This window comes from Cygnus atratus, chromosome 24 (assembly GCF_013377495.2).
Source record: "Cygnus atratus isolate AKBS03 ecotype Queensland, Australia chromosome 24, CAtr_DNAZoo_HiC_assembly, whole genome shotgun sequence".
Lineage (NCBI taxonomy): Eukaryota > Metazoa > Chordata > Aves > Anseriformes > Anatidae > Cygnus > Cygnus atratus.
In genome coordinates, this window is record NC_066385.1 from 156,363 (window position 1) to 170,281 (window position 13,919).

At 38.7% G+C, this 13,919-nt stretch overlaps 1 protein-coding gene and 1 long non-coding RNA gene across 5 annotated transcripts; one reads left to right on the forward strand and one right to left on the reverse strand.

Annotated features, from left to right (window-relative positions):
• Window positions 1–591: 591 nt before the first annotated feature.
• LOC118255338 (uncharacterized) lies at window positions 592–11,833 on the forward strand. Its single transcript, XR_004780933.2, has 3 exons — window positions 592–784; window positions 1,629–1,770; window positions 11,296–11,833. It is a non-coding gene; the product is annotated as an uncharacterized LOC118255338 (long non-coding RNA).
• Window positions 2,456–5,849, reverse strand: TSHB (thyroid stimulating hormone subunit beta). 4 transcript variants are annotated; one of them, XM_050715328.1, is made up of 5 exons: window positions 5,614–5,841; window positions 4,581–4,743; window positions 3,638–3,791; window positions 2,692–2,756; window positions 2,456–2,476 (listed from the first exon to the last, which is right to left on the reverse strand). In XM_050715328.1, the coding sequence occupies exons 2-5, from the start codon at window positions 4,740–4,742 to the stop codon at window positions 2,471–2,473; spliced, it is 387 nt and encodes a 128-aa protein (XP_050571285.1). In that variant the 5' UTR covers window position 4,743; window positions 5,614–5,841; the 3' UTR covers window positions 2,456–2,470. The 4 variants fall into 4 exon arrangements, with proteins under 4 accessions (XP_050571285.1, XP_035417333.1, XP_035417335.1 ...); XM_035561440.2 differs by having other exon boundaries at window positions 2,458–2,626; window positions 2,685–2,756; window positions 5,614–5,849; XM_035561442.2 differs by lacking the exon at window positions 2,456–2,476 and adding an exon at window positions 2,488–2,626.
• Window positions 11,834–13,919: the final 2,086 nt, after the last annotated feature.

A 13,919-nucleotide genomic window follows, 5' to 3' on the forward strand; every position in this document is an offset into this window, starting at 1 on the left:
GCGAGACCGCCGGGAGCGGAGCGGGGCGCAGAGCGGCGGCCGCCGCCACCAGCCCGCAGCGAGCCGCAGGGACCCGCGGGGCGGGGCGGGGGGCGTCCGGGAACAGCTCCGCAATGGCGGCTGGCGCCGCGGCCGGCAGCACTCGCGTGCGTCCCGCGCTCCGCTCTCGCAACGGCTGAGGCGGGGACGACGGCGGGGCCCCGCGCCCGCCCCCCCCCCCTCCAGCTGTCGGCACGGCCCGGGATGCGGCGGGGCCGCGCGCCGGGGCCGGGTACGGTACGGCTCCGTCCGCGGGCGACTCCGCGCAGCGCGCGCCTGGTGCCGCCTCGCCCCCTCAGTCCCCTCCTCCGGGGCGCTCGCGGGCCCGCCCTGCCGACCGCGCCTCAGCGGGCGGCGCAGTCGGGTTGGGCGGGGGGGGGGGCTGTGGGCGCCCCCTGGCGCACGGGCGGCGCTGCGCTCCTGCTCGTGGCGGGCCGCGGAGGCGGGTTCGTCCTTTGCATGCGAAGCCGAGGAAAGCGGGATTGCGTCGCGGCCTCCCCGCTCCCCAGCGGCGGGCGTGCCAGTTCGTGCGGGATTGTGCTTCTCAGGGCCGAGCCCAGCACGGCCACCGCCGGCCGCGTTGGAAGAGACCTCCAAGATCACCGAGTCCAACCTCTGACAGTAACAAGTCCTCCACTAGACCATATCACTAAGCTGTACATCTGAACGTCTTTTGAAGACCGTCAGGGATGGTGACTCCACCACTTCCCTGGGCAGCCCATCCCAATGCCTAACAACCCTTTCGGTAAAGAAGTTCTTCCTAATATCCAACCTAAACCTTCCCTGGCACAACTTTAGCCCATTCCCCCTCCTCCTGTCACCAGGCACGTGGGAGAACAGACCAACCCCCACCTCGCTACAGCCTCCTTTAAGGTACCTGTAGAGAGCGATAAGGTCGCCCCTGAGCCTCCTCTTCTCCAGGCTGAACAATCCCAGCTCCCTCAGCCGCTCCTCGTAAGACTTGTTCTCCAGACCCCTCACCTAAATGTTGCTTAATAGTAATGTCTTAATTTTTCCTGTTCTAAATATCCTTTTTAAAGGTTTTTCAGCTAACTTTAGAAAGCACTATCTGATCTTAAAGCTTTTGTTTCTTTGCCATTTACCAGGTAATATAATTGCTGTTTCATTGCATAATTACTTCCTTTTTTTTCCTATCAGAACTTGGTAGTCCATAGCTCTTTTGCATTTTGTCTCTTGACATTTTTTATAGTTGCCTTGGGGGCTGGGAAATACCAGAGATTCTCACCCCCCAAAAAAGTCTTTTGTAACTTAATTGCTAGCCTCTCTTGGTCCAACTGTTGTAGTAGTCTTGTATATATCTAGCCACATCTGGACAGTTTAAACCAGAGGTGTGAATGACATGTCTGACAGAAGTAGGGTTTCTACTGTTTCTGCAAAATCCTTTGGGTTTTTTATTAATTTTAAATAATGGTTTTAGAGAATTTAAATTTTCAGACTTTGCCTGCAAAGGCGTTTCTTTATGCATAAGAGAATTACAGTTTTCACAGAATCTGTGACAAGCATGCAAATGCTGTCAGCTTGTTATTGCAATTGTGCTGGACAAAGCTTTTGCCATTATGTCCTAGCAGATTCCTCTAGGCTTTCACAGAGACCTTGCAGCAGTTAAAATAAACTGAAGATATTTGGATTAGAGTATCAGATTCCAGGAACGGTCATGACAACTGCAAGATTGAAAGCAAGATTTTTCTAAGAAAATTAAATTTCATATCGGTAAGATATGCATTCTGTGAATTCTGGTTCCTTTGTTTACTGTTTAAAGCAAAGTGTGAATAGCATATGTTATTTGTTGGAGAGCTACAATCATATTATTAAAGATGAATTAGCATAAATAGAAAAAATGTACTGTGCATCTCAGTAGTATTTCCGGGTGCTACAGTAAATTTGACCCTTGTAACTTACTAGAGTACAGTCAAACTGACAGGAAATGACCATTTCAGACACTTTTAGCCAGGGATGGGATCATTCCTTTTCTAATATTGCAAATCATTCATGTTTTGTATGTGTCAAACTTTTTGGTTTTCATCTTAATTAAATTGGTTTATAATCACTTTGATTCACCCTAATAGCTTTTCTGAATGCAATATTTGACTTTAAAAATGGATGTTAGTAGAATTAAAAAAAAAAAAAGTAATGAATTTACAACACTATATAGTGTTAATACTATATATCCTAGTAATACTAGGAAGTTAGTGATAGTTTGCCACACATTGATAATTTCTTGTCTACCATTACTCAGATTAAAATGCAAAGTACAAAAACTTTGGTAATCGGGTTAATAACTAAGGTTTTATTTCTCTTTTTGGTCAGCCCTATTCATGTCTTCAGTGTAGTCCTGCTGTCTGTCTATAGTGCTCTTGGATCAGCAGGCATCACATTCACTTGAGCAGATACAGATAAAACTGTGTTCTCATCACTCCTGTTGTAGGTAATAGAGGTGAGGGGCAAAGTTACCACTGAATTCTGTATGTTCTACTTTGTGTTGGGATCAGTTGAACCAGGGGGAAACTAGCTCTCATTCCCAGTGGTTGGTCTAGTACAATCAAAACTTGCCACTGAATCGTCAGAGCTAAAGAAAAGGAAACATTTATTATTTTACATTTATTTCCAAATTCCTGGGTCTGCACTTCTCACCTGTGCATGTTCAGCAAATATGATGGCGCTCAGATCACTTTGAAACTCAGAAGGGGATGGTTGACCTGTGTGGGGAAAGAGAGGGTTCTTTTCTGAGTTTCATTTTAAGTTTGATGGTATTACACCGTAATATAATAATATATATAACAATAATAATAATACCAACTTATGGTAGTATTATTCCAGAGAACAGAGTAGCAAGATTTAAAGCTTCACTGTTTCTTCAATGCTTAGAAAGAGTTACAACTTTTTCAGTGCACTGTAACAGAAAAGAGAGGCTTACTCTGCTAGTGCAAAGACATGAAAAAGTATGCCTAGCAATGCTAATGAACACAGGTCTGGACAACGCTAGCGATAAAGCAGAACTATAGTGTAGATACATAACTGCATGTGCTTAGTTCCAGCTGACTATGCTATAAAGCTAGGGTCCTCAAAAAATGTATTACATACATGGAAAAATACAGTTGCTAATATGAAGGCTGCAAGGATATGTCAGTCTACTGAACTGTTTAATACTGAGAGTATGTGTTGTCCAGTTTATAATTCTTAGATATATCAACTGTTTTGTCTCTGAGCATCTCTTCGCACAATACCTGGAATTTATGAGCAAGGGTTCATACATACACAGTTATTTCTCCTTCTTCCCTAAATTACATTTTGGTTCTAAATATAAATCTGCAGTCCTATGATTCTATTTTTGTGCATTTCACAACATCCAATTCATCAAAGTAATTCTAGTGATACCTCTTTAGAATAAGACTTGTGCACACCAGTTTGCAAACCTGTTATGAAATACAGTTTTATTTATGTTTAATTGTGAGCAGAAAGGTACATTTCTACCACGTTCTGTTGGAAGCTTACATGTTACAGAGCTTCTGTGGTTTAGTGCAATAGTTTGGCCTAACCTTCTCATGAACACAGTCACTATAATCAGTGTTACATTTACCACACTTGCAGCTTATGGCCACAGGGTAGGAATAGTAAGGGATGGTGTGATGAGGACAGCCCGGAATCAGTGCTGTTTGATACAACATCTCTTTGTATGTGCACACGTTTTGGGACAGAGCACTTTTGAGTAGCAGCTTCTTGCCATTGCTGTCCTACAAAGAAAAAAGAAATGCATTGTTTCACAGAAATATACAGAAGCATACATGAGTGTTGAAAAACTTCCTTTGGCATTTTCTCATATGTGCAGAAAGCTAACCTCTTTACACTTAGACTAGTTCTGATATTTTTGGTGTACTTCTGTTTAGACCTTTCACTTTGAATCTGCATGTGACTGGGCATCTCTACACCTCTAGAAATGTTCGCCTTGCTTTTGTGGTTTTAACTAATGTGCTGTTTGGCTCAAAGTGCTATCAGTACTTTGTATTCTGTATTGACTACCTACTGACCAGGGTGGAAGTTAAAATGCAATGTTGAATAGTGAAGCTCAAGCATAGCATTTGGCATGCCTACATGTGAGATATTCTCAACAGCTATCTGTCACAATAGTAGTTCATTGCCTTCACCACCTGGCATATTTGTTGGACTCAAAATTAATCAAGTAATTTACGTTAACTAAAAGAGTGACCAAATACAATCTGCTTCTCACTTGTTCCATCCTGATCCCACAAACAGACTAGAGAGGCTCTGCAGCAACAGCAGCAGTCAGTTCGTTGTTATGCCACTGTTGTTATAAACTCCACAGAATTCAGGAGTCTTGGCATTTCTCATCCATACCTTCACAACAAGCTAACTGGATACTCTGACAATAATGTGATTTTTTCTATGACAGACATTTTTAGCCTGAGTAACTTTCACACATTTTTTTCAGCAAGAATAGGCACATCTTTTATAGTGATGGCCTTTATGGGAACAACTGCCTAAAAGAGAGTAACTTCCTGTACCCGAGTCATGCAAAATCCAGCGCAGATGGTGGTGTTGATGGCCAGGCAGTAGGCACATTCCCTTTTCTCCACGTGGATTGTGTACTCTGAAGGAGCACAAAGTGATGCTGTTTGACCAAAAGTCAGGCCAAAGAGGAGAGACATCACAAAGAAGGGATTCATGCTAGATGGGAGGGGGAAAAAAAAAGAAACCCTAAGTAAAGTCAGACGTGCCTTGCAGTTCTTTTCTCAGAATTTGACAAGAACAGTTATGATAGTCACAGAGTAGAAGTAATCTCAACTTTTTCAGCTACAGCTTCACAAATTATTTTCAGTATAAGACATATATTTGAAATAGTACTAACCACTGAACAGAAAAGAAGGGTAAATAAGCCAATAACAACATATATGATCATTTTTCCTCACTAAATCATATTACATGGCACTTTTCACCAATGAGTGATAAAATACCGACACAGAAAAATAACAGGAGGTTTTCCTATCCTTCCCTGCTAAAGGATTTGAAAATGTGACATATGTGAGAGAACATGAGCTCTAGAATTAACCAGAGATGCAGAAATAATCTTAGTGGTTTAAAATACTTTTCTAAAGAAAGCATCTTATAAAATGCTCAAGAAAGAAAAAGAAACAGTTGTGCATATCAGACATACCACTGTATTTTTTACTTTCCAGTTGGCTTAGAGGCATGGTGAAATGGGAACACTGCCAAGAATTAAATAATAGATTAAAGTAAATTACAATAAAGATCGTCAGCAAAGAGATCAAATCAATGAATCCGCGCTTTATCTGTCTGTTGTGCTGACCTCATTTCCCAGACCTGCTGGGGGATCCCAAGAACAAAGATTTGATTAGCTCCAAGACAATTCCAGGGTCTACTCTATATCTTCTAAACTACAAGTTTTAAATGACAGTGTCTACAAACACATGGACATCACCCTCTAGTCTCTTCCAGCTGTCATTTTCCCATAGCAAAAGTCATTACGCAGTCCGGTTTACCCTGTAGCTGCAACAATGCAAGTCTGGAAAGACCAACCTCTTGTCAGCTGAATTCTTCCCTATTACAGGAACCTGATTCTGCCTTGAGCTGGGAGAGGCAGTGACCCAGCACAAGCTGTGCGTGCGCTTTATACTCTCCAGGCTAATTCCAGGCTGATCTTACTGTTTATATAATTGCATCTGAATTGCTGCTTTCTTATCGCAGAGTCATCTATTGAAAATTCATACTGAACCGCAAAGTAAATGTGATAGGAACAAATGTGTCCATAATATCCTAACCTGGAAACTGGAGCTGGAAATCTAATTATTTTAACAGTCATTCTCTCTCATAGGCTTTTAAACTAACCACTGCTTTTAAAAACCTGTTATTGATTAATTTAATTGCTACATAGGACAGCAACGTCATGACAGGGAGGCTAGCATGGAAATGGAGTCATCCTGAATCACATATGACTAATTCTACCCTTATGTTTTTGGAAAATTTAATAAAGTCTGGTTCACTGCTTGCTCATTACCAGGCAGGCACAAATGAGAGATGCAGTGCTACACACATAAAATAATAAATCTCAAACCAAAGCAATGGCTCTACAGCATGGTTAGGTAAAGCCTGACTTTATCTACTCAAACAAAACATGCAGACAAATCATCTGGCCTTGAACCTACTGAGCAAATACTAAAGGAACAACAATTCACTCTGAAATACTAATTAACAAGGGTATAATCTAGTTTCACTTTGAGAAACCAATTTTTGCAGCACAATGAGAAGCAAAATACTGCACCAACTTCAGTGAAACTGAGATGTCTACTGATAGGGGAAAAACACTTTTTGTTTAGGGTTTGTGAAACACCTGGGAGGAACAAAAGTGAGAAAAGATCAAGTTAGTGTACATGTCTTATTCATTTGGAAATGACATTTTTAGCATATAACTTCTCAGGAATTAAATATAACTGTTTTTGGCTTATAGATGTGAACAAAATATTAATTTTACACTCAGTAACATCTGTCCAGCTAGACTTAGCAACAGAAGTATAACACTTATTTTGGTACTACTCCAATATGATGCTTAGTTTTATATTTTTCTGAGCTTTTTACAATGCAGTTAAACATACAGGCTATATAAGTATAGACATACAAACACACATGTAGATAATGATATATAATAAACATATACATGACATATATATGTGTGGGTTTGGTTGTTTAAAACTTTAGTCATGGAAAAGAATGTTCTTCCTTGGAAAACCTTAGGAATATTTCAAAGCAGATAATGATCCTGAAAGGAAAAGGAAACACTTCATAGAACTAAATCCTGTAGAGGACAAAAAGTGCCCAAAATAAGAATTAAAAATAGCACACATTTGTCCTATAAGAAAAGTCCAAATGGCAGAATATTATGTATGACCCTTGCATGCATAGCTGAAGTAGGTACACCTGATTCTTTTCTCTAAAGGTTTCTCAGTGATTTACAAATGTCGCTTTAGGTAGTTGGAGATATGTTTGTATGCACTGGTCTTGACATGGAGAATATCACATCCATGTTTAAAGTGTCCTCAACATACCCTAATTACACTGAATATAGACAGAGGACAGAAGAGAGTATGAAGGCATATATTCTTTGCTGCTTTGAAGTGCTAATTTCTCCAATTAGTGAAAAATAAGTAATTGACTGGGGGGATTAGTAAAAAAAAAAAAAAGGATTAAGCATTTGCTTTAAGAATATTTAGTGAAATGTCTGAAAAGATCAAGAAAAAAAAATCTTAGTGAAGATGAAAAAGAGAATGCAACAGTGAAAACTATAGTAATGAAAAGAAAAGGCAAAAGGCAGGGAAGGGAAGGGAAGGGAAGGGAAGGGAAGGGAAGGGAAGGGAAGGGAAGGGAAGGGAAGGGAAGGGAAGGGAAGGGAAGGGAAGGGAAGGGAAGGGAAGGGAAGGGAAGGGAAGGGAAGGGAAGGGAAAAAGAACTATCAGTAGTTGGGAAAATGTAGAAAACTGGCACAGAAATCTGGACACCGAAAGATAAACTTCTGTCAGGACAGAGGCCAAGAGTATTATCAAGGGATGTTACTAGCTGAAGACAAACTGTTGATGCAGAGTAAGTGCAAAGTCAACAGTAACTACATGTACATTTGAAAATGTGGGTGGCTGACAAACCAACATACACATTTGCAATAAAAGTTGTTAAATAAGATGTAAAACAAATATTTAAAAATTATCACCTCAAAGCTAAGGATCTTTTGCTTGCTACTGCTAATTTCAACAAGTCTTAGAATACTGGGGAAATTTCAAAACATTAAGAAAAGTGCTTATATTATGCCAATATTTAAAGAGAGAATGTTGACCCAGGTAACACTCAACCAGCTAGCCTGACATCTATCACTGATAAATCAGGTAAAATAACAGAAAGTTGATACAGGATTTGAGCAATGAAGAATTAAAGGATGAGAACATAATTAATGCCAGTCAGGATGGTGTTACATAAAATAGGTCATGTCACACAAACCTGATTTCATTCTTTGAGGTGATTATGAATTTGGTTGTTAAGGCAACTACATAGATGTAATGTCCTTAGTTCCATCTGTCTGGAGCCCTACTGTCATGAAAAGTTAGAACTGTTAGGCAGAGTATGCTGAATGCTAGGAATTCTCCATAACTGCAGCAGGCACTATAATTTGAGCAGTGCATTTGTTCATTGAAACTTTTTTTACCCAGCTTCTGAATGTACTGCAGTGCATTACAGAAATATCTGACCAAGTATTAAGAATGAAAATTATTTCATCTGGAAACACAATAAATTAGTCTGAATAGACCTTCAGACTAATGTAACTATTGCTCCTTGTACTCAAGTTATGATCATACTAATACAGATACAGAGAGAACATCCTTCCCATTACCTCTTCTTTCCTGACATCACCTTAACCTGGCCATTTGTCAGAGATGCACTAAGTATCACCGGAGTGATATACATATTCCTATTTCTTCAGTAATTTACACAAACTATTAAGCTGGTAGAAAAACTTTTCCATGAGCGTCCTGGATATGTCTGTAGGTTTCTTTCACTACAGACCTCTCTAAATATTTGATGGGATTGAGATCCCAGCACCTTTTTGGAACAGCAATACAGTGTGACAACCTATGAGTGCATAAAAAGCTTCTTTCCTACAGTTTGCTAAAATCCATAGTTCAATATCTGATGCTTATGGATTTGTTTCTTTCGTTGCCCCCTTGCTGACCTTCAGACTATTCAGTGATAGAAAGTTTTAATGCGCTTTTCCAGCCAGCAGCTTTGTAGCTGTGTTCTGGAACAGCCAGTTAGGCTTTTAATTATTTATCTTTAACCTTTCTGTTAACTAAACCATTCCATTCAGTCACATCAGTTATTTTACACTTTCACTAAGTGAAAGATAGTATACTGATGTTCTGTAAGAGGTGTTTTAAGTGTTCTCTGTGAACAGAATTTAGAAAACATAAAATTCTTGGGTTTGTTACCCATGATCTCTGAAATGGGCTACAGAAATTCAGTGCATGCCCAAAGCTTACATGTAGAAATAACTTAGTATGATTCTCCATCACTGACCAATGCCTAAAATAAAAGTAGGAACAATGAAGATAGGTTACCACAAATTCTTCTTACTCACTCTGTTAGTGGCACAACACAATGAAAATTTTATAATCTTATGAGCAGGTTAACTTACGGTGCAGAATGGTAAAGTCATGATTCCGCTGGTGGAAAGCAGTGAAGGGGAAAGGCACCTGGGGGTCCTGGTGAACAGCGGGATGACCGTGAGCCAGCACTGTGCCCTTGTGGCCAAGAAGGCCAATGGCTTCCTGGGATGTATCAGAAGGGGTGTGGTTAGTAGGTCGAGAGAGGGTCTCCTCCCCCTCTACTCTGCCCTAGTGAGACCACATCTGGAATATTGCGACCAGTTCTGGGCCAGTCAGTTCAAGAAGCACAGGGAACTGCTTGAGAGAGTCCAGCGCAGAGCCACGAGGATGATTAAGGGAGTGGAGCATCTCCCTCACGAGGAAAGGCTGACGGAGCTGGGTCTCTTTAGCTTGGAGGAGACTGAGGGGTGACCTCATTAATGTTTATAAATATGTAAAGGGTGAGTGTCAGGAGGATGGAGCCAGACTCTTCTCGGTGACACCCAATGATAGGACAAGGGGCAGTGGGTGCAAGCTGGAATATAGGAGGTTCCCCTTAAATATGAGACAAAACTTTTTTACGGTGGGGGTGACAGAACACTGGAACAGGCTGTCCACGGGGGTTGTGGAGTCTCCTTCTCTGGAGACTTTCAAAACCCGCCTGGATGTGTTCCTGCGTGACCTGATCTGGATGTTCCTGCTCCGGCATGGAGACTGGACTAGATGATCTTTCAAGGTCCCTTCCAATCCCTAACATTCTGTGATTCTGTGATATAGGCATATAGTATTGTGGATCTTAAAACTGAAACATGTCCATGTTTCCAAACAGCTGAAAATCAGAAGCTAAGCTGATTAAAAACAAACAAAAACAGTCAGAAACAACAACAACAAAAGACAAAATCAGATTTCTATGAGATTTGTATTCTGATAGAGGAATTATTTCCAAGCCCATCTTATTGTAAACCTCCACTGATAAAAGGAAATCAAATCCTAATATGCTGCCATAGGAACAAGCTTTTTTGCCATCAGGTTTTGCATTTAAACAGACTGTGGCTGCTGAATTTTCAAAGCTAATTTCTCTATTGCGAGTCTCTCTGTAATAGCTTGAAACAGAGCTCTTATCTTTTAAATTTGTAGATTCACAGATGACTGCTCTTCTCTTTCTTTCCTAGGATTAGCTGCAGCATATCCTGTCAAGCACAGATTAAAAGTGCAATTCTCTTTGTTGCATATGATATGCCAACAATTTCCACTTATGGTCTGAAAGTACTTCATAGTCCTATTTGTTGTTGTGGCTTCTATGGTGGACCACTTTATATTTGGTTACATTTAATTGGAGAGTGCTAGATGTCAGTTCCTGTTATTCTAAGATATGAAATGTCTACACGCAGGACAAAATTTAAAAAAAATGACAATAAAACCACCACCACCACCAAAGAGAAGCCAGAAGTCTTCTACAGGATTATCAGGAATGAATTACTATACCCCACAATATCATAACAACACTAAGTGGTAAAAGTCCCAAACAATTTTCATTTTATTATGGTTGTAATGTTTTCCTGATTTGACTCGCAATCTGATAGGCAGGCAGTAGGTAATTAGACAGACTCTTCACTGATGAAGGTCCTGTATGGAGACTTGGCAATATGCATGTACAATTCTTTTTTTTTTTTTTTTTTTTAAGATCCTTGTGGTTTAGAAATTTAATGGAATATTATATGTGCTTTAGAAATAGCTGTCCTTTATAGTAACAATCACACATACCTGAGAATATGTATTTTCTTAATTAAGATTTTAATAACTTTCCTCCATATGTTTGGGGAAGGTTGTTTAAAGCAATTCTGCCTGTACAGTGTCTGATTCTGAAAAATCTACTTTTTAAAGCCAATACAGTAAGCAAATACAGTAGCTAGGACATAAAAGTGCTTCCAAGCACTGGATTTTCAGACTGTCCTGTAATACAAACTGAAAAGAAAATCTTTCCCTGCTGTTAAATTAAAAACTAAAGACTGAATTAGTGTGTTTTCCAAGATTTATACAATTAACTTTTTTTTTCCAAATAATTTTATTTTAACAGGAGGAGCTTATCTAAGGAATTTCAAGACTATTCCGGCTATTACCTTCAACAGCATCACCTTTTCCTCTTTTAGAGAGTCATTCTTAACATGCACAGGAAAAGCATTGCTCAGCATCACAGCACTGACTGAACAAATACTCTCCTGAAACAGGCTGGCTCAACCTTTTTTGAAATGATGTTTTATGAAGACAAGCCTGCATTTCCAAATGTAAAACAAGCGCATCATCAGGCACAACAGTTTTCTAAATCTGCTTATTAGAGCACTGAAACACAGTAACATGTTCACATATGCCACTACCTGGCAGTGAGGGTTGGGAGTGTTTCATGCCAAGACTAGTGTAGGTCTGCTCTGCTAAATGCAGAACATTTCCTGGATGCCTCTCAAATACCACTGGTGTTGGAAAAAATGCAAGTGGATTGCCATGCAGGCTTTGTACAAACTGTGGAAATGGAAACACAGTAAAGCTGCTGTAGATCATAGGCTTAGGGAGGAGTACTCCTCCATGCCAAGAAGTAACAAATCATTATCTGCACAATCATTATCAATTATATTCTTGCTTATAACATATTTTACACCTCAGACAGAGAAGGCCACATCCACCATAAAACTGATTTGTAAAGATTCAGAATAAAAAGAAATGTAACAAATATATAATGTGTTTGTATTTCATGTTAGTCAAAATACAATTATTTTTCAAAATAGCATTAAAAAAAGGAAAGTCTGTTCAAATAATAACTGTATTTATTGTCACAGGCTAATACACATTTTAAAACCTTGTTAGAAAGGCAGTTAGAAATTAGCTTATCTTGCCAATGCTTTCAGTAAAGCATATATGTATAAATATACATATAAATGTATGTATATACATACATACACGTATTTTTTCATATATATATATATATTGTTTTATATATATATATATATATAAATCTTACTTGTATTAAGTAGAACTAGCCAATAACAAATGTCATGGCTACTATTGGAATTTAGTCTTAAAAACTTTTAACAAAATCCCACAAATAAAAGCATCAATATTCACTACTAGGAATAGCTGCTATCTGGTCGCTTTTAATTTTTAGTGTTTTTTTTTAATTGTGTGCTACCTGAAGGATTCATTTACATTTGCTTTTCCTGTGCAAACTGGTTTAATGCCTAAAATAATGTTATGTTTTCAGTTTTACTGTAAGTAAATACAAAAAAACAAAAATACCATTAATACCACTATAGAAAACTTACAGGAAATTTAGTCACCTAGGAAGGATGTAGAGTTGTACTTGCCTCATACTATGCCTGTTTCTGTTTCCTGTAAGTTTTCTATAGTGGTATTCATTAATACCACTATAGAAAACTTACAGGAAATTTAGTCACCTAGGAAGGATGTAGAGTTGTACTTGCCTCATACTATGCCTGTTTCTGTTTCCTGTAAGTTTTCTATAGTGGTATTAATGGTATTTTTGTATTTTTGGCAACTAATTTATACAAAAAATGCATACTCGTGGTATTAGACTGCCAAGACATCACTGGAGAATAATGTAGTCCAAATTGGCTACGTTACATTTAAGTCTAGACATGGGCAATACACCCTTCTAATTGTTCAAGTGGAAAAAAGACTTTTCTCCACCTTCAAGACATTTTAAGTACTACAAGACTCATTGTAACATGTACAAACTTAAAATAGTTCAGTAGCATTTTTAATTCTTCCTGTTCATGTTTCTTATAATTTCTTCTCGGACAATGTCAGATACGAGGTATATATATACACCACTATACAGGAAATCATGCTTGACAGATGACAAGAAAAACATGCAAAATCTCAATAAATATGTATTTATTTACTTACCTTTCCACAGGAAGTCATTCAAACCACATTTTCTGGAATAAGCAAAGTTATGAATGTGTGTAAGCTAAGCTTGATGTGGATTTTGGATCTTAACTTGAATATTGCAAAATTATAACTTACAGATCTATATGTGAGCCACAGCTGAGAACACTAGGTAGAAGTCTCTTATACTTTGAAATAACTTGACTTTTTTATTTTTGATTACTCAGTAACTACCTTAGGAGTCAAATCTGCATATCTGTTGAAGATAACAATAGCAACAGTCAAAACTAGAAATGTGCTATCTCGAAATGAAGTAACAAACATTGACAGGTATTTAGATCTTGTATAAAACACCAACCCCTATTAAAATAAATGACACATGGCACATACATGTTGTGTTTCCTTGCGTACATTTTCTTTTTCCTGCTAAGTAGGTAAAGAGAGATTAGCGAGTGACATCCCAAACTGAACTGGAGAATAACTGACTTTCAATGACATTCTATGTACATGATAAATAATGTACATGTGAGAGGCTTAAAGGGATTATTTTACGCTACTTCTTGTAAAATAATCTTTTTTGAAAGGAACAGACATCTGAAACTTGTGTTTTATAAGCAACTGTTCTTTGTTTGGTCTAATTTACACTGTTCAAGTAGATACATCATAAAATCAGTATTCTGCAAATGTATGAAATACATCTCCAGCAAGAAAAGTCATTCTAGTTTCTCAGAAAATTTTCTTGCATAGCACATTCAATTTCCAAATATGGAGGGAAAAAACAGTACATTGTTTCAGATCTTT